Source organism: Zootermopsis nevadensis, unplaced genomic scaffold (genome assembly GCF_977971745.1).
Source record: "Zootermopsis nevadensis isolate Lab colony 2312 unplaced genomic scaffold, Znev_1.0 Znev_ptg000016l, whole genome shotgun sequence".
In the NCBI taxonomy this organism is placed as follows: Eukaryota; Metazoa; Arthropoda; class Insecta; order Blattodea; family Termopsidae; genus Zootermopsis; species Zootermopsis nevadensis.
The window spans coordinates 870,198-891,598 of NW_028259148.1; the positions used below are offsets into that span (position 1 = coordinate 870,198).

The 21,401-nt window shown below is 37.7% G+C and overlaps 1 protein-coding gene across 12 annotated transcripts; it reads right to left on the reverse strand.

The window, feature by feature from the left end:
• Positions 1-599: 599 nt before the first annotated feature.
• Positions 600-20,767, reverse strand: LOC110828164 (ral GTPase-activating protein subunit beta). 12 transcript variants are annotated; one of them, XM_022060619.2, is made up of 30 exons: positions 20,615-20,765; positions 19,413-19,634; positions 18,908-19,109; positions 18,701-18,727; positions 17,999-18,163; positions 17,652-17,885; positions 16,991-17,251; positions 14,488-14,655; positions 13,919-14,041; positions 13,678-13,815; positions 12,947-13,212; positions 12,399-12,544; positions 12,198-12,282; positions 11,938-12,079; positions 11,487-11,597; positions 9,136-9,303; positions 7,829-7,969; positions 7,185-7,199; positions 6,427-6,653; positions 5,957-6,064; positions 5,404-5,602; positions 4,811-5,024; positions 4,155-4,395; positions 3,569-3,730; positions 3,303-3,435; positions 2,874-3,050; positions 2,314-2,547; positions 1,645-1,903; positions 957-1,098; positions 600-807 (listed from the first exon to the last, which is right to left on the reverse strand). In XM_022060619.2, the coding sequence occupies exons 1-29, from the start codon at positions 20,654-20,656 to the stop codon at positions 981-983; spliced, it is 4,728 nt and encodes a 1,575-aa protein (XP_021916311.2). In that variant the 5' UTR covers positions 20,657-20,765; the 3' UTR covers positions 600-807; positions 957-980. The 12 variants fall into 12 exon arrangements, with proteins under 12 accessions (XP_021916311.2, XP_021916344.2, XP_021916335.2 ...); XM_022060652.2 differs by having other exon boundaries at positions 20,699-20,722; XM_022060643.2 differs by having other exon boundaries at positions 20,695-20,717.
• Between the last annotated feature and the right edge of the window lie 634 nt (positions 20,768-21,401).

Genomic DNA, 21,401 nt, shown 5'->3' on the forward strand with positions numbered 1-21,401 from the left:
ATACATATCCACGCAGTGTGGGAGTGGGTATATTTATATCGTGATTTTTAGCAGAACAAATCTGCTGTAAGTGTGTTGGCTCAGCCGCAAAAGAATGGACACCCAGAAGATTAGAAAAAATCTTTTCTTTTACTTTGAGGGTATGGGAAACATAACAACATAAGTCTTAAATGATCTAAAGATATATGAGTTACTACATATTTTCTTTCCCTTGGCAGTATCATTCTACAGCTACTCCATATTCACATCTGGGGGCTGCTGAATGTGCCCATAAGTAACTGCAGTTCCATATAGATGTAGTCTCCCCTCTTAATAACATTAGGAGCAAAAATAAAGTCCACATTCTTATAAATTCATCTCATGTTGGGTTAACTTATTTGATGACGCTATTCTGAATGCAGAGGTTATGTAGCGTCAAATTACATGGGAATATGATCATGCCCAATGAATAGGTATGATACAGAACAAAATGGTTGCTCAATACTTACCTCGATAGATCAAAGAACACTGCAAACTTTGGTCTCAAACTGGGTACCTCCTAAACTGTTATTATATCAACCTGTGCTTGGTAAATATTATATTAAAGAATATACTCCAAATTAGTGTCTGAATTTATATATTTCTGGGCACTTCTTTGGTACACACACATACATTATTCACTTGCATACCTTACACAGTACCTCCAAGAGATTCTGTAAGGTAAGTCACCTTTATTTTGCCAGACTTTGTCTTGCAATGAATACTTGTAAAAGTTACTTATACTCTGCATGAACCACGATCCTCCATCCGCATTAGTTTAATGCAAATCTGCAAAATAAATACAATTACTTTTAAGCTCACAGATTCAGAACAAACATTTTACGGAAACACTGCAAATTGCAAATATAATTTGACCGTCGCTTCATGTGATAGTCTGCCTTCTCACACGCAGAAAAAACATGGCATGAGGTACCAACCTGACTGCAGTAACTGTTACTCAGCTAAGTGGGGGGATCACTAAAGAGGTACGTGAGCAACTCGGGATGACTCAACTCACATCGGTACTTCTGAACTAGTTCTTGTACCTTCAGGCGTCGCCGTACATGAGGTGGCTGGTAACTGAAATCAAAAAAGGAAAGTTTACTTTTATGATTGAACCCCTCTACTGTCAAAGCTAAGCATCAGTTGCCAGGATCTTTTGTAAAACTAGCACAACAGAGACAAATGCGACTAAGACATGGAGCACGAAGTGTTACAGATCAAATGCACATGAATCGCATACAACAGAAAAGCAGCCTTGAAGGATTAGCCATACCAGATCGTGTGAACCTTAGCAGAATCTACATTACAGAGCTCAATTGTTTCTCAGGCATGGAAAGGTTTAAAACACCTCATTATACTATTAATGAACTAGAATTTCTGGATCAGTTTCTATACCAACATAAAATGTTAAAAATATGTAGCACACAATTTCTGTTCTGCCTGGATGCCTGTCAACACAAGTTCTAATCATCTTAGCCCCAAGACAAGACTACAGAAATAGTATTTCCTATTCACTACATAGCATCGCAGGAACAAAACATTCTTCCCATAAATTAGAACACGTACTTGCAGGGCAGAGCCCCATTAGGAGTAGCTTTGCGCGTTATATTGTGACAATCATACCTGTCATTGTCAAGCCTCCTGCGTCGACATATGTTCAGCGCAGTCTGACGTACCATGGAACCGAGAACTCGACGGCTTACCACCATTCCGTCGACCAGTGGCGTCGCAAGGCTGGTGCGACCACCTGCTGGACCCTGAAGCTTTACCCGCAGCAGTCCGCTGGCTAAAGCGTTCAGACATATGACAAAGTAGTCACGTTCATCCAGTCCTCTGCTACTGCCACCCTCAAGACCAGTGGTTGTGGCTTGCATCAAATCAGCTGTAAAGATGGCAATTCATTCTGGACTTCTCCTCAGTCAATGTTCTACTAATTAACACTATGCACTAAAAGTATGCATCTCGAAGTGCTTCATCACTATGTTCAATACAGATTTGTAACATTCCTAGAAAAATTGGCCTATTCTTCAAGTCACGTCATAACGATGTATGGAGGGGCAGAGGTATATAGCTCCACTCATTCTTAATGTTGGTACTAGATGGAGGTTGAATGGTCAGCTTCATATCCCGGCCACTTTACAAAAGGGAAAGGGCCCCAGTACTCAATCGACTGAAGGCTAGGAAGACCCAGAACAAATCTGGATGCTGCGAGGAAGAGAAAAAATCTCTGCCCTGTCAGGAATCAAACCTTGGTCATCCAATTAATAGCATGATTCAAAACATGAATCTTACTTAGAGGTAACTGCAACTGATCCTCATAGCTTTCTGTCCAGAAGACCAGCACTTTTGTATTGGAATGTACTGGAGGTGGATGACGAACAGCTCCTGTTCGTCTGCGGCCTGATCCATTAATGGCGCCCGGTGATGAGGCAGAAGACTTATCTAGGTCCAGGGACAAAGTTCGAGGCTTCTCAGTGCCCCGACCTGCATTTCCAGCACTGTCTGAAACGCTGCGCTCAAACCAGCCTGCGCAAAATAATGTAAAATAAGCTACTATTTGTATGAATGCGGCATGAAGAAACATCTGTCAAAGCTGTACAAGCAATGTATAGTGTATTTCATAATTTATAATCCTAAATAATGTTTCACTATGTTACACTAAATTCCAGTAGACAGCATCTTTGTAAAATGGAAAGATCACTGTGATAACGCCCAACCAAGTGAGCTTGACAGCAAACAAAGTGTTCTCAAAATGGAATTTTTCAAAAGCACATAAAAGTAAATACTTCCTTCTTATTCTGACATAAAAAATGCTCATTAATACAATAACTGAACATTTAAAACAAGTTTACCTTGACCAGACAAATGTGTTGATTCAGATGATGTATCGAACTGCGGTGAAGCATCATGTTCATGACATCGTGTTGGTACGACAAATGCAATTTCGGAGCTTGCGTCTGCCCAGTACAAAACCTGAGAGTCCCCATTGTATAAGCTTCCGCCATGGTTCCTTGGAGTTGCATTTTCCTCTGAGAAACAAAAAGTTCCTTTGAAATGTAGTTGTTGGTCTTGAAGCTTGAACCTCAAAATTACAAATATGATATCTATTTTCAACATTTACTGTCGTTCTTGAACTTTGTAGAACTTTCAAGCGTACCTCAGAGCATACCGACATCTTTCCTATTTTAATGCACGTAATTATAATAAGAAAGACAATGACTAATCATCACAGTCCCACAAATGTAATCCATACACTTAGAAAAAGTTAAATAACTCATTACGTGAAGTAGGCTGTGTGATCCTCCAGCTGGTAGATATGTGGCCAGTCCACCCTGGATGCTGAAACACATTGACTGACCACCCCAAAGACAGCAGAAACTCCAGGAAGTGAGGAGACACTGTTGATTCAGATTGCTGCAAAATTACAAGTACAATCCGTTACAAGAAAGGACAGTCCTCAACGAGTCCAAATAGTAATAAAAATTGTTGACAATGAATGTATAAAAAGTCCAATATTACAATCAAATAAAATCACTGAATAACTCACCACATTACTAAGAATTTCTTGAGGTGTTTTCTGCCCTGCTCTAACGTAGAACACGTGAACAGTGTCACAAGTACGAGAACTCATATTATCAAGTGCTTCAAGATCACGACAGAAGCCGTCCAATGAAGTGTTCAATGCCATGAACGGTGATCCCACATTTCCCTAAATTACATACAAAATATATTTTAACGACGCTGCAAATAGCAGTTTAAGAGGATTACTTCCTCACCTGACATAAAACAGCAGAACCTCAACATCAAAAAACAGGATAAAACTAATTTTTATTACAGGAGTATTTGTTAATTCCTACAAAAACCTGCACAACATTTTCCATAACTTTTGCAAAAACTTACAATTAATAACTACGTGATTAGTATGTTAATGACTGCTTGGTTCAGTAACCAGAATAATGATTCCAGATCAGAGGAGACAACAATCTCCAAGTCTCGATGAAAATTTAAAATTCTAATATTATTTATACAAATTATATTCTAAATTCTGCATAAATGAATATGTGGAAAAAACCTTCCCCTCAAACAAATCTTAATAAGATACCTAAAACTCATGAAAACATGACTTAACTCACATTTGCTGCATCAAGAGACAGAAAGCCAAAGTGTGAGAGAAAGAGTCGAGCCGTCTGATATTCGTGGCAGGCGGGAGGTGGGACACACTCGGGGAAGGGGTTCTCAGCGTCTTTACACCACTCCTGTCCTGCAGCTGTTTCCAGCGTAGCCTGCTGTTCTACCAACCGTGACAGATGGGCATGTTCTGCCGCTGCTCCGGCTTCTGTGAGAAGACTCTCCATACTGGGAATAGACTTGTCCCTGCATGCACACAAAACGCACACATCACACACACACGTCAATTCCTAAATAATTACTTTCCATAAACATGTGAACATATAAAATTATTTCCCAGGCTCCGTGTAACATTTTGTAACACGCTGGTTTCTATAATGTAAAATTGTTAGCCCAGCAAACCGGGGAAATACCCTTCACAAACATCACCAATAGCATATCCAATACATTCACACCTAACACCCCTGATAAATATATGTTACAATGAACTCAGTTCACACAGAACACAAACATTTTTCCACAGACAGTGTTTCAGGATCAAATTTAAATTAATTAAACTATTATTGAACTGCTATTTGGCAAAGTACATAAATATTTTTAAAAATCTATAAATAAATAATAGCACATATATAAAGTTATCTTCTACAACATACACACTCACACTTTACATTGTGGAATACGATCAACATTTTCAGGAAAATATCGATGCTTCACGTCATGGTGCACTCCGACATCAGCCATCGGTACCGGTCGCCCAGGATTGGGTGCATGGTATTTTGTTCCTGACTTATGTCGTGGCAAATGTCTCAGTTGCATTGTCCAAGCATGACGACCAAATGGTCCCCGGATCAGAACTGTGACTGTCGGTTGTGGATCTGCAATTGATTCACAATTATAACCAGTCAGAAAATGTATGCACGGCGTAACAATCCTGGCAAGAATTTGACCTTTGTGAATGGTGTCAGTGATGTTGGAGTTATCTGGTTTCAATGTCCCAGCCAGGAACTCCCAGGAACACAGAAACTTAAGAATCGAAAGATGCATGTCAGTGCATCGCCAAGCCCTCGATGCCTTTCATGTACAATTCCACAGCCTCTCAGTGAAACCAATCATAACAGCCTACTGACCTTAAGGCACAACTAAAATGGTGAGTGCCTTCTTCAGAGACCTGAAGATATAAATATTACAAATTCCTAAAATAAGGAGTCTTTCAATTTAACTTCTAGAATATTCCTACCAAAAACAGTGAGCTACCTTGGTCATTTCCAAGAGGTTCCTCAAGCAATGCCAGCACTGTTGAGTTCTCCACAACGAAGTAGTGGAACCTGTCAACTGCCAGTTCCCTCGACAAATTATCTCCTCCTGGCCATGAGTTGCAGTGTCTCAGAAGAGCCACTTCATCTAGCAGAGACCACAGTGATTCTGCGCCGCAGGGTGACGGGAAATAACCAACCTACGAATAAGCCAAACGGTACAATTATATACAAAAGACTCCCTGCCTGCAATGTCTTCCACGAGTAGCCAATCAGCATTCAGGTGAGATTTCAATTTATCACGGTGGCGAGCATAAGGTGACTGTCACCTGGGCTACGGTGCCACGTAACACACCAATATCCTGACGGTAATTTTTCGTATTTTTATTTTTTGTCTCTCAGGTTATGACTTCGGTCCAGTGTTCATACCCTGCAGAAGTTAGTTGTTCTAACACAACTAATCAATGGACCGAAGGTTTAACCTGGCTGACAACCTTATATTTACTGAAAAATTATATTCCCAAAGTATGCATTACAAGATGCAGTACACATACCTGTTCCAATACAATTGTAAGCAGAGCCTCGGCCGCATCCCGCACCCGCATTGACGCCGGCTTCAACTCCTTCTCGTCCTTCATACAGACAGGTTCTCCAGGCTTACCCTGTTTGCGAAACATTGACATCTTGTTTACACTTTGGAGAAACTGACCTTATTGGTTGGCGAGTTATTTAATTATGTTATAACAACTGCAAAAGTCACATATTCCTTATTTAGCAAAATGTATTTTCCAAAATATAAATTACATTTAAAACTCTTAAATCCCTTTCAATGCATTCAAGAAACACAATGAGGCAACTTTATGACTACTTATCTGTTTTCCTTCGATATAAATGCCGCGTGGATCACAATGATGCACTGCAATGCGTCATTTCCCAGGAATGCCACTCTCCTCGTATATCCTTTTAATTTAAAAACTTTATAACAATGACATTTCTGACCGAACAAACTCTTCACGCAGCTTACTTGTGATTTGGAACCAGATATTCCCAGCTCAACCACTTCCAGCACGGTGGTAAGGCAATCCTTGTCCTGGAGCAGGTATGGGTGCGCTACAAGCCACACTGCCGCGCACTGGAATGCTGCAACAATGGTTGAGTGCAGGTCCTTCGAATGTGCAGGCGGTGGGCGCGAACACTGGTACACAATGTAGTCGCAGAGCCACTTAACTGCACGCTTACATTCCAGAGCATCTGCAGCAGGGAAGTACAGTCACATGATAGTGGGGACTGGACATGTGGAAATACATGATCTGAAGCCTTCACAGCGACGTAACTCGATAAAATCTTCTCGGGCGATGAGCCGCGTCAAATGGTTAAACGATAAAATCGACGTTTGAGGGACCGTCTCTGTCCACATCATCAGGGTACTAAATGCTACGTGCTAGAAATAAAAATTTAGGTAAAAATTCCACTGAAACTTTCTAGATAATGGTCAAAACAGAAGCAGAAACAGCACCTTAGAGTGCCACAATTATGTCATATCAAACATTAAAAAAAAATCAGTAACACACATACATTTTATCAATCCTGAATCATATTATATGCATACAACAGAAAGGGAAATTCAGGTTTGTTCCTCATCGCACTATATAAAAGCATAGTGGCCTTCCAGAATAAATATCTGAAGGCACACACAAAAATTTAAATAACCTACCGTAATCTAAGATATTTTAAAAATTAACCACGCAGCTGGTACTTCAAATATGCCACTATTATACTTGCCTGTGGGCTTCCTAGCTGCATGCAATAAAAATTTCCACATAATGTCTTTCAAAATTAAAGAGGACTAGACCTTTATTCACACACAAACACACACAAGCAGAGAATAGCAGATGACAAATTGAAATGGAAATGAAACAGAAAATATATTTTTATGTAATTATGGCAAGACTGGAAAAAATTAAGCATTTCTTTTTTCAATATTATTCTATTATTTATTTAGTATATGAAAATAAAGCCATGATGTTTCAGGGGCTGCCTATGCCACGTCTTCAAGTGATAAAACCTACTCTGGTCTAGAAATTAGGATTACCACTTCTAATGGACCAAACAGTTGGTTTTGTGACCTGAGGGTGGGGTGGGGGGGGCAAAAGAGCCAGCCCCTGAAACATTTGTGTTTTTATCATACAATGCAACTCACGTCATGGTAAAATGCTCTTGAAAATAAAATACAGGTCAAATTGTCCCTGATACTTAACTAAGCATCTCATCATGCAGACATACAAGAGAGTGGAGGTATAGCTCACTGCATTAACCTTGACATTAGATATAGATGAATCAGGCACTAAAATTGGGACACCCTGTAGTGAGGATTTCACTACGAAAATAAATTCTGCATAATTTCACTAAATTTCAAGTAACAGTACCTGTTTCTCGGATGTGTATCCTAGCAAGGCCAGCAAGCAACTCTAAGGCAGCAAGTGAGACATTGAGGTCCGTCTTCCACGACGAGATCAGTCGATGACACACAAGGTACGTTGCGCGTACAAAGAGAGCATGGGCAGAATCTACGCAAAGACGTGAACATGAGCACAGTAGTACATACACTGAATATGGCTGTTTTTAAGTGTTAAATTGAGAAATTCCAACAAACTATTTTATGTACAGTATGAAGTTTGTGAATTAGCAAAAATGTACTTTTTAATCATTTACAAATTAACTACAAGGAAAAATTATTGAAAATACTATGAGAGTATAAACAAGCAGCCAAATCGATGCATTCATGAGCATTATTGTTATTATTTAGAAAACAGAGCGATTTTAGTGGTTTCTTAGAACTGTGTTAAAATCTAGTTAATAAATATTCACGTTCCTTAAAATGCAGAGAATTTAATTAGCTAAGCAGCTGTTAGTTTCTCAAGGAAAACTTCGCTCCACAATATTAGATAGATATAAAATTTTAAAAAAAAAATACAAAAACGTTCAGCCCTATTTTAAACCATCAATTCAGGAACACTTTCTCAGGTGCGTGAGGGGGCTGAGATCATATATAAAACCTCAGAATCTCACTGACATGAAAGAGTACAACCAGCTATACCATTATCAATGCTTTACACTATCATGCCCTATGCACATAAATATTTTAGGTGTACATAGATCTAATAAACGTTGGAATAAAATGTAACAGCGACACACAATAAACTGCAAGTTGATGGGAAAAGGTAGAAGCCATTATCAGTCTAAAAAATATTCCTAATTATTCCTGCACAAACAAATATCTAAAGTATACCCACACTTTCTGGATCAATGCCCTCAAAAATTTAAGACAAAGAATTAGAAATATGAAAAAGAGATAATTAACTGCAAATTCTCACATGCATCAGAGAGGGCTAAAAGTCTATTAATTTATGCTAATATTTAATCCTAACACAATTCTAAAATTAGCACACTACAAATAATGACTTTCACAAAATTTTGCAATGTTTTACCTATGATATCTTTACATTTTACTCTCCACAGAGCTTAATATAAAAACAGAAAAATTCAGTAACATATCAACTAAGTTCTGGAGAAACATCTGTTAAACATGACATGCATATATCAATAAGTGTACATTAATAAATGATAATCACAACAATTCACACAAATCTGGAAACACTCAACACACGTACACGAACTTCAACGACTAATTGAAGTTCATGAAAAATAAAGAGGATGAGTCTAGATTCTTTACTTTTGTTCAGTCCCATGGGGTAGTCAATGTACATCATGTTACCAAACGTCCCAGATGACGACGTGGAATCTGACTGGTCTTGAGTCTCGGGTGAGACATCATCACCTCTGCCCAGGCTCACGCTGCGATAATCACTTGGAAGACTGAGTGAGCTAACTGTATCAGAAGCTAGGGAGGACCAGCCAAAGAACAGAATAATAAACATCACTGGGGAAAACACAATAACAAAAACAGTAACAAAAAAGAACAGAACACAAAACAACATTCAGGCCAACTTCCAACGTAAATATTGTAGCCAAAAACAAACAGAAAATGTGGTTTGTACTCAGAGAACTGGAGAGGAAATAAATCTGTAAAGATACACACAATGTTTTAAAATAAAGGGAGATTATATATTCGACATTCTCACAGCAGTAAAAATTTTGATGTTGTTGACAAGATACTGTTTCAGATAAATATACTATTTCTGAGGATGGAGACAGCGTGTTTCTCCAAAATGATGGTATGTACCAACAAGTAAATACAGCATAACAACACAGAAAAACAACACTTATAATGTGAGGTTAACAAAATAAAAAGCAAATCAATTTTAGAGGTGCAAAAACAACAGAAATGCAGAAACGTTCAACAAAAAAATATACGCATACTTTATGACAGTGAATGCAGGGCTTGTACATTTAAAATAATATTTCCACGATCTATCTGACTGAAAGAGGATCATGTATAGTAGAAAATAAATACTTGTTACATAACAAGAACAAATCTACAAAATTTATGATGTCAGCAAACTGTATGATGACATTCAGAAACTTTACATAATTGTGCCAAAGTCTAGTGGTAGCGTACTGAACTATTACTTAAGAGGGGACTGGCCTCTGTCGAGGTTAATGACATAAGGAACAAAAATAAATGAACTACATAACAATACTTTCAACGAGTTACCTGAAGTAACTCTGGAAAATTCATGCGCCAAATACACAAGACTGACATAAGTCCAACATAATTCCTTTCTAAAATGGGACAAAGTCACATCACATACATAAAACGAACCTTACCAGATTTATTCCCTTCCTTTGTAAAACCTGATAAAACCACAATAAATTCTGAATACAAATGCATCAAAAAGTTAGCCTGAAGTAGATAAAATTCCTAAATAAAATTAAGCTGTTAGGGTAAATATTATAATGCAGTTCTCTTGCAGTAAAATTATGATAAGGAAAAAATAAGATAAAGAAACTAATGCATATGGATAAATGACAAGAGCAATGAATAATAAGCAGCAAACTGATAGCAGAAGGAAGTAGTGTTTCCTCCAAAACAAAGCAAAGCAAAACCTGACATCATTATGTAAGATGCATACGAAGCAATGTTACCAATACAATCACAAAACGAGTTATTTTCAAAATGTACCAAATCCATAAATAAAAGTGAGTTTGAGCAATGTTATTTATTTAGTCTAAATTCTATTAACGAAACATTACATGTGCAAATTTGTATATATTCATTCGATTTTAGGAATTAATAATTTACAATGGATGACATTAAAACCTGGAGGAATCATTATACTTGCCTGCAACTGACGACCTTCCCATTAAATATCAAGTTTTGATTGAGAACTTTAACTACAAAATAAGAAAGTACTTAGCTATATCTGCATTTCAGCAGTATTTTCAAATTGCCAGATGACAAACTTGAATTACAAGTCTAAATAGATATTCTTTTTAAAAAAAAATACTATCACCTGATTATAATATACTACATATATCTAATTATATAGTAATATACAATCTGATAATCTCTCTAAAATCAGATACATTAATAATTAAAAAATGTAACATATTTAAAAGATTAATTTAGCTCATTCTTTTGTTTATTACTAATGTTGCACTTTCCAGCAGTTTTATATTAGCGAATGCCAATTATTATGTTTTTCTCCTGGCAAAACTCTTTTTTAAGAGAAGCTCTGATTAAAGTATCTGAACATGTTCAATTTTCCTTGCGTGGCTACGTTAGAGAAAGGCGTAAAATGGAACACAGATGTATATACTCCTTCCCTATTCTCATTTCTCTTAACATGACGGTGTTATCAGTAATAAATAAAAAGAAAACCAAGTTGACACATTTTGGAAATCAAATCATTCTCTCAACTTAAAAATCAAACGTGTACTTGCCCTTCGGTGCTACACATTTTACAATGTGCACAAAATTAAATTAGGTCAACAAACTCGTACATAAAATATGCTTTTTTAAAAGTGTGCGAAAAATAAAACATACTGCCACTGTGGTCATTATGGTACAAATTACAAACAAACAATGTACTACACAGATAAAAAATACTCCACCACACTCACCAGATGACAGGAGATTCGAAGTAGTATCACTGCAAGGACCAGTGTCTGGTTGAGTTACTTGTTCTACTTCTTCAGCGCTCGCAGAATCCTGCACACTTAAGAGCAAACCACCTGGAAACGCCAATTACATAAGGTAGGATAACCCGTTCTTTGGTTTCACACATCTGGCAGCTCATATTTTCAGAACCAGGCATTTAAAATTAGTCCTTCAATTACATTAATTACAAACATTCTGATTCACGCAGCATTATTTGTAAAATTGTCTAAGTATCTATAAAGATTGATAGGAAAAGGTAAACCCAATACAGCACGGCCACAAACTTAGATAAGAAATTAGTACATGTTGAAGTGAGTACTTCTAACATTCCACAACGGAAACGTATCACTTAGCACGCTTCTGTCAAAACTAATAATATAATGCTACCTGCACCAGACAAGTGACATCTCTTACCAAGCAACATCTGAGCATTCTGAGGATCTGATTCCACCTGCAGCGCATTTATCAACAGGTTCATAAGCGAAGGTTTGAGCTGGGAAAAAGTCAGTGGACCTCGCTCTGAACTTCCTCTTCCCAGATCTTTGATGGTTAAATTCTGTTAAAACAATAATGAGTTATAAATTTGTAAGTCTGTAACTTCTTACGTTTATTAATAAAAAGTCTTCATGAATACCGCGGCTTATCCACTTACATTTTCTTAACTAGTCTCATACCTGAAAGTGCAGTGGAAGAACCAACATGGACAGGAGGAGATGGATGGAGGCTCTTCGCAGTTCCGTCTTGGATACTGAGGATGACCTACACAATTACGTATTTAAAATCAAACCACTTATAATTATTATATTATCTGTAGTAACTAAAATGAAACAAGAAAGAAGTCTAAAATGCAATTTTTATAACAAGAAGAAACTTACTTCAACTTCAATTCCTTCTCTGGAAGAACAATTTCTAGTGCATTGATGACATGTGGGAGTAACACCTGCACACCGTCCAGGTCGAGCCGGAACAAATCAGCCGAATTCAGCAAGATGCTGGCCAAAGTTTCACCACATTCACGATTCTAACAGTACCAAAAAAAAAAAAAAGAGTTAATAATGAATGCATTTAATTATGAAGTATTCATGACGAAGACGTTGAATTATTATTAATAATTTTTATATCTACATGATAACCATTTGATGTCATTAACTCTGATTTTAATGACTGTTTACTTTACTTGTATAACTAAAAGTCACACCAATCATGTCACAAACATAATTAATAAACAATAATACCATATAATGTTTAAAATACTATAGCTCTTTCATTCACAAACTCATATGTTTCTTATAATCCTAACATCGCTTGTCATCTTTCCTCTGTCGGAGATCATAAATATCGTTCGATATTTACGTATACCTCTGTAACTATATAAGATAACCAAACCAGACACACTGGATAACTATAGGTGAGAGTGATGCACCTCATTTATATGCAGTCCTTGCTGTAATGCCAGATAAAAGCGAGCTAGGTATACAGGAAGTATTTCTTCTCCCGTTTTCTTTGCGCAGAAGATGCGACAGAGTGCTCCAAGGGCCTCAGCTTGCCCTGCTTCGTACTTGTCGATGGTGATAGCAGGTGGGATGTCGGCATCATCACTAAGCGAGCCGGGCTGCGACAAAGATAGGCTGCCCTTACGATTATCCAGGAGCAGCGAACTAGGTCGCTTGTTTGTATTTGCTTCGCTTCCTGCAAAATAAGTGAGAAGAGGAGGTTGTTACATGGTGACTGGCCCCTTAACCATTACAAAATTTTCTAGATGACAATATTTACAACTAAATCTATAATATTACTGCTTTTCGGCATTAGTCAGTATTCAAAAGCAGCGTAAACAAGTTAGTATTTAATAACGAAAAACATAAATAGTCTATAATGTGTTAGCAGTTGTCATTAGTGTTAAGCATTGGGCTGCGGAGAGAAAAAAAGAATCTCTGGGTGGATCTCTGTGATCTCCAAAACAGTACAGTACTTTTCAGATCAGAAACAGTGAATTAATACAAACAGAGGCTGTCATGGTCACTTGAAAAAACAATGTGCTGCTACTATACTGCAGGCGCAACACAACACAACAACTTTTCGTCAATGGCACGGGCGTCCCACGGCAATTAAGGGAGTTAAAACCAAGAAGTTTGAACACACTTCTTTGCGACAGACCTTTTCCATGATACACTGCTTCACAGCCAATATGAGCAGCCTCAAACAACCATTCCCCAAACATGTGAAGAATACTGTTACACTTTGGGCGGGCTGGAGCCAGAGGTTGACGTGAGTCTCCACCTAGAGACACCACAGCTGCAACACACATTCATATAAACAAGGTCATACTCATCAGTACACTTCACTATAGTTGAATCACAAAGCGCAAGAAAACTTCACATACACATGATATACTTACAGCTAAGGCTTGAAGCAGATGAAGGACCAGAGTTTGGGGTGGATGCTGTATGTCCACTTAACACAGCAGAGGATGATGTAGTTCGGCTACTAGTCAGACCAATCAATGAAGCTTTTGGAATACCTACACAAACCACGAAAATTTAAGGCACAACTTTCCAGTCAATCACCTCTATACAATTAATAATTCACACATTTATTCCACTCAATACAAGTTCAAAGTTCAGGTGCCTGAATCAATATGATGCTTGAGACAATATATAATGATTTACAAACATATTTATGCCAGTTGTTGAATGACATACTCAGAAACAACATAGTTTTTACAGAGAAGCTTCATTTAAAACTTAAGAATTATTCCACTACAGTTAAAATCTTGATTATTACTATGTACGAGGAAACTTGACTGAAAGCAATACATGTCACCTTCATACAAAATAAGGTACTGAAAAGAAAGAGTGCAGTCTGGAATTATACACAAAAGTAACTTAAAGATGCAATACAAAAGACCAAAGGATGCAGAACAAGGTAAAAGCTGTAAGGAAGCCAGCAAACGAAAGCCATAGTTACCCTTGGTGACTGCTGAAGGGGCTACGCTAAAGCTCTTGGCGAGACGGCGCTGGGGCGGAGGAGTGGGGGAATGGGTGACAGAGGTGGGGTGGGAAGAAATGCCACTCTCCCTCTTGTCCCGGTCTGATGAACTACAACCCTCGTCCCATAAGTAAGGTTGAGCAATGCCTGTAATCACAACATCATGAACAAGCCCACCACCACAAAGCACACGATATGTACACACAGTCACAAGGATAATGTACGAGTGGCAAAAGTTAACTGAACAGAGATTCCACACAACGCATCACATGTACAAACAAGTTTATTTTCTTAAACCACGTAGGACTTGAGGTTTTCACAGCGGTGGGTATGAAGACTGCTGTCTTCTGGGTTGTTACGCCGTGTAGTATGGTAGATGTCAGGACGACGACAGAGGCAGAATGACCTCTGAAACGTTGGTGGACATCTACCATACAACATGGCGTAACAACCCAGAAGACAGCAATCTTCTTCTTAATCCAAGTAATGACGATAAAATATTTCTTTTAAACGCTGTGTTTCTAAGCACCAAAATATGTTAATTAAAGAATGGATAAAATTCTGACTTGACAAAAAACCCACCACATAATTAATGGGTGACTAAATGAACTTACCGACTTAATTTACTAACTGGCTAACAGTTATATGATATTATGTAGCACTAAACTTTGGTGTTTGGTGTGCCACCTACCAGAGACCCTGACTCATAATGAACACACAAACTATAAACCTTTAGAATTTTTCCGTGTGTACTGTCTGATCAGTTTCATACAATCACCATTCAATAACAGAAGTTCACAACACGCACACAGTTTTCTACTTACATTTCACTGTGAAACAGAAACACGTACGCGACTACAAATTGAAACCTGACTCCCGACAGTAGCAAACTCACTTTGTGCAAATCAAAGCAAACGTGTTCATGGGAAAGTAGAGCAACCTTAAAGCAAGTCAAGATATCATTTAGGTTTAAGATAAGTCAAGACACAGTATTAGAAAAGCTGGTCTGAATTGTTTTACAAAATCCGTAAAATGTAACTGAAATTAATTGTTTCTCAAATTATTTACAGCAACACATAACTGATCTAGCTTCTACAGATTTAAACTTAGTTTTTCATTATTAAAGTTATTTTCTTAACAAGTCTAAAAATTGCTTATATTTTTATACCCATCCTTTCTTTGAATGATACAGTAGCTCTACCATAAAGCACAACATGTGGAGAACTGAATGCACTCAGATAAAAGCAATCTGAGCACGTGTATGAGCATGTGCATTAGCATGCATGCATACTTTCCCTGGAGCAAGTTACAGAGTGCGCTGTACATGAATATTCCTCTCACAGCTTCGGTGATTGCGTGTCTGGACACTTTCTTAACTTAAGTGTCAATATTTTACACATAGGTGTTGTTCTTTAAAGACACTCAAGTTTTCTGATTTCTGACATGTTTTAAATACCACACATTTTATTAAAATTTAGTTACCTCAAACTCAAAATGCTAAACCAAGAAATAACTGTGCACATATAATGTTTTCTACTTCAGTTCATCTTAATTAATTCCTTGTAATGATGTCCTTCATGAGAAGCTGAGTCACTCAGTTAACCAAAAATTTCCCTGCCTTCAATGGTTCATCACGTTGTTCATGAGAACATACCGATGGTGCCGATCCTAAGACACTTTAATCCAGTCCACAACCTCCCATCAAATTTTCTTAAGATCTACTTAATACTGTCCTCTTATCTATGCCTAGGTCTTCCGAGTGATCTCTTCCCTGGTTTCTCGACAAAAATATGGAATGCGTTTCTCACCACATTCAGGTACGTTATATTCTGTGAAAGTAATACCAGCAACTTTTATTGCATAAACTGGGAATTAATTCCCAGATTTTATATTCGATGAACACATATTTACCGGTCACTGGAGTAAATTTTGTAAGACTTTAAAGACAGAATTTCATGTTAAGTTCACCTTTTGTATATTACAGCATGTCTGACAAACCTCTCCAGACCTCTGGGTCCAATAACTGCTACACTCACTTAACCAACAAGTGGCATTGTTTACTTAAGAGACAAACAAAAGAACATAAGCGCTGACTTTCCGAGGTAAAAAAAAAGGAAACAAGTTCAAAGTTTACTAAATATAATTGGTACTTGTGGGTTATCGGGCACATCGCTTTAAAAAAGGTTAGGTTAAGTAAGGTTAGGTTAGGTTATGTTAGCTTAAGTTAGGTTAGGTTAGGTTAATGTGTGGATAAATGATATATACTTGAAAGTTATTATATTTTATTTCAATAAATGACAAATTATTATATTTGACTCCCCCGTTTTGTGTCCCGATAACCCACAAGTACCATAAAATTCATCCTACTCACCTCAGTTATTAAATACTTTATTTCACTGCGACTAACAAAGCACTTACTACCATGAACTAAACAGCATTCAAATTGAAAACAAACAATATTTTATACAGATTTATACCTTACCTAAGAATGCATCCACTTGTCCCGCAATGCCCTTAACGGCTTTGAGGAAGATAAGCGGCAGAGAAGCAAGACAAGGATGCTGACAAGGGTCAATAACATTCTCACTTGTTATAGCAAACTGGAGAAATTTCTGAGTCTGTGAGATCATAGCTGGTCTGCACAGGTTTGCAGGATTGCCCAAGCAATGGAGAAACCGGAACCAGCTCTGGGCAATGCAATCATTAGTCATTAAAGCTGGTATCAGCTGCGCATCCTCTTCACCTGTAAGTCAAATCACATTCTGCGTCGGTTAACATCCTCACACGGCACGTGAATCAATACTGATAGCAATCGGCGCACAGAAATACTGAAGGAATACGGGCGAACACAAAGAGATACAGACCCGTGAATCTCTAACCCAGAGCAGTTTCACCCATCACAGATCCTCAATAATTCGCTGGATATTAAACCAAATTCACAGGTCAAACTACTTAAGTGCTGCTTTGACAACATTAAAAGAATAACAAATATAAGCGTCTAATCTCATTCTTCAGGCTCTGAGGCACTTGAAATTGAAAATGAAAATAATGACGCTTATTTTTACCACAAAGGAAAATTCATCCACATAACTTAGCACTTATGAAAGTAAATACAGAAAGAAAAATTTCCTGTACGAACTCACATATTTTTAACTCAGGGAAGGAAGGTCCATACATAAACTCAAGAAGCCGGGCAGTAAGTGCTAAATTAACACGATTCCACTGCTCTATGAGGGCAACTCGGTGCCGCCAGTTCATGCACGTTTCCCTGAAGGTCTTCCAGAGAGGTGGTGAAGGAAAACACCGAGCACATGCCAACAACCACACCTCAAACAGCACACTAAGCACACGCTCACACAGCTGATCACCAACATCATCTGAAAATGGACGTAATGACAGGATTTATGAAGTTGTATGCAACACTTTCAGTATTAAATAATTAAAATACATAGGCAGAGAAACACACGCTGTGACACTACAATGAGATTACCTTTCACTGTAGGCGGTGCGAGGAGCGTGTCGTTGATGGCAAGCAAGAACAGTAGCAATGCCTCCCATGTTTCTCTTGTCAGGCTGTTGGAACCCTGGGCCAAGTGCTGAAGAGTCCGCAAAACCCGATGACAAAGGACTGCCTGCCGGTTTATTGTGTCTGCACCTATCATAGGGTTCACTATATTTAAACTTCAAAAAATGGGCATCATCACAACTTACCGCTCAACACCTCTTTCTGTGGTACATTCGTAGTCGAAACATGAATTTACCTACTCACTCCAGAGACGACAGATTACTTTCACAAATTTTTTTTGTCTAATGCATAATTCATTATTTAACTCAGTGAAGTGGTAAACATGAAGTTAAGACAACTACAAATGGCAGTCTTTGCAAGTCACCTGAGTTGAACAACAAATGTTCTCGTTCTATCAGATTGTATTTTTAATTAATCTTCTTCAGACAACAATTTTGCAAGAAATTTATGCCCTTTGGCATATCATTTATTTTATTTTGTGCCGTAAAAATTGTTGTGTAAAGATGGTTAACCAATTAAAATCCTTTTCTCATTACGTTTAGCATTCATTTTTAGATGGTTTTCATCTGAACACATTTTCATATTCTTCCATTCTCAGCTGTAACTGTCTTAACAAGAATACGTATAATTTACAAAAAGCTAGAAGATTATACACTTCGTCATTACCTAGATCCAAGTAAGGGAATGACCACACTAGAAAAAACAACAACAACAGAATTGAGTCAGGCCACTGTTTATACAAGAAAATTAACACATCTGTAAAGTAATTTGATTAAGAATGAAATGAAATATCATGCATCGTTTACAAATCAATGTATAGCATGTCTGTACAGCTGAACCAGTCGATAAGTTACGGATCTGTAACAAGCTTACCTTCTCCCTTACGCGGAACAAAGAGATTATGGAAATGACAGATCATCTTCCTGGCATACAAGTTGGGGTCCTCACAGATGGGCCTTGGAACACTGACCTTGGGGACGGGATGAAGAGCTGATAACCACGCACAGTACACATGAACGCAATCCCTTATTGTGTCATGTTCACTCAGCGGAAGGCTCATCCCAAAACAAATTACCTACAGGACCACAAAAATAATGGAGACTGGTTCAGAATCTTGCCTTTTTACTATATGAAAATATAAGCATTAAAATAAAACTATAATTTTATATGTTCTTTTTTAAGGGCGTGAAACTTGGTCTTTCACCACACGTTGAAGATTTCTGAGAACAGGGTGTGGTGTGCCATGGAGAATATCTGGACCAAAATTAGAGGAATCAGCAGGAGCCTAAAAATTATAAAGCTCAAAAATCATGCCAATTCTTTCCTGATCTTCCGTCGCTTCGCCGCGCCTCCGTAAATCAACGCATTTTCTACTTGCCTCCATGCACCACTGAACTTCCCGATCGGTTGTAAGGGGGCTGGGCTCAGCTGCCTGTGCAAAACCCAGATTGGAAGCCAGCTGTTTGACCACTGCCATGGCAACCTCCTTCCCAGCTGCGATAGGGAACTTCCCCAACACACTCTGACTGTCTTCATTCCCATTCTGGATCAGTGATGTTAATGATGCCCACTCTGAGTACATACCACCACTCTCAGAATCCTGCAGAACATCATCAAATGGGCACTATGATTGCCACAGTACATGCAACATTCCAAATGACAACATTCTACTGATCTCTTACACCCAGATATTGACAAATTATTATCAACAAGCTTGAAAAGTGTATTCTGTACCAGAATATATAAAATATCTTCATGAATTATTTGAAATGTGCATTTAGAGGCATTAAATCATTCCTCGTTTCTCTTCATCCGTCACTTTGTCACAACCCCTCATAGTATAATCTGAGCATTTTCACAATCTCTTGTAAGACACTATTAACAATGTTTTCTTATTCACTATGGAAACCTTCCTTATCCCTGCTGGCCCTGCAACTTAAGATTCTCCTGGATTTGAGGGTAAAGAAATTATTTTTATTGTCACCAATGCAAATGCAACCTAAACTGTTTAAGAAAGGTGGTAGCACTGGTCAGCGCATACATGCTAGGTTATTTCTTGCCTCCTTCCACTCTCACACCCTGCAACACAGCAATTTTGATGACGACATGGTCAAAATCTGTGAATCTGCAAATTCTAACCTGGGAGTAACAGTTACTGCCACAGTAACAAGTTAGGAGGCATAGGGTACAAGCTTTCAAATAGGTGTTGGTCTTTTTCTTTGCATGTAACAGTCTCCCATTATATTACAAAAACGCCCTGATTAGAGTCAGGGGAGAAGAAATCTACCATCATGCCTACAGAGCTGGACGAAGTCTCATTCTAATTTTTCTGACAAACTAGTAAAACAAATGTGACATTAGTGTTCACACTTACACTGATTATTTCAACATGAATTAAACCTCAAAATTCAAAACTCCTCTTACATTTAGGGCTAAACATCCAAAATTCTGAACTTCAAATCAGTTTATAAAACACTATGGCACTTACTTTTCACAAATATTAATGAAATAAAACCTGAGCTATAGTCATGGTTAATAAACATTCACACTTAAACTACCTTAGTGACAAGTACACTTTACCTTCACGTTGTAATTTACCCTGTTAAATACGCCCAAATTCATAGATCCTCATTTCACATAACTACAAATAACTTACTTACCAACCTGTCAAAGCAGATTGGATTAGACTGGACTGGGGTTTACGCCGCCGTGCAAACTTTAACAGTGGAATTCACACGATTTCAGTGACATCTTGGAACCATTCAACTAAGTTACCTAAGTCATTCCACTCATTTATAAAGGCGTCGTAAGTTGCCAAGCCAAATGGAACGACGACGGCTATCACAAACGTAAAATAAGATTACTTTTTATGTTAGAAACAATGTTTAACCCGTAAAACGCATATTCAAAATGTGTGCTTATCAGTATGATCCAACACTTTACACGACGACAAGTTTCGACTTTTGTTAAAGTTCAGTTTCTATACTGCTTTTAAGTATACTGAAAATTGCGAAATTCTGAGCGTCTATTATTGGAGAGACGATATAATATAATATAATTAGTATAACATATCACACGACATGACTTGTTATAATTGCTGAAAGAGAAGGGGAAATTGTAACATACTTCTTCACACTGACATTTTGTTACTGACTTACAATGAAATTGAGATTTATAACAAAAAAGATCTCAAACTTTTGGGTACTGTATTATCAAGGAAGGCTGTGAAAAAATCATTAGATTACCGGGACTTTTTTTTAAATCTCCATTTCTGCAAGTTCATCCTGTTTAGCCAAAGAACGATGCATACCCGTAATTGATAATTTTAAATTACTAAATTTACCAACAGAAATATATGACCAGACAA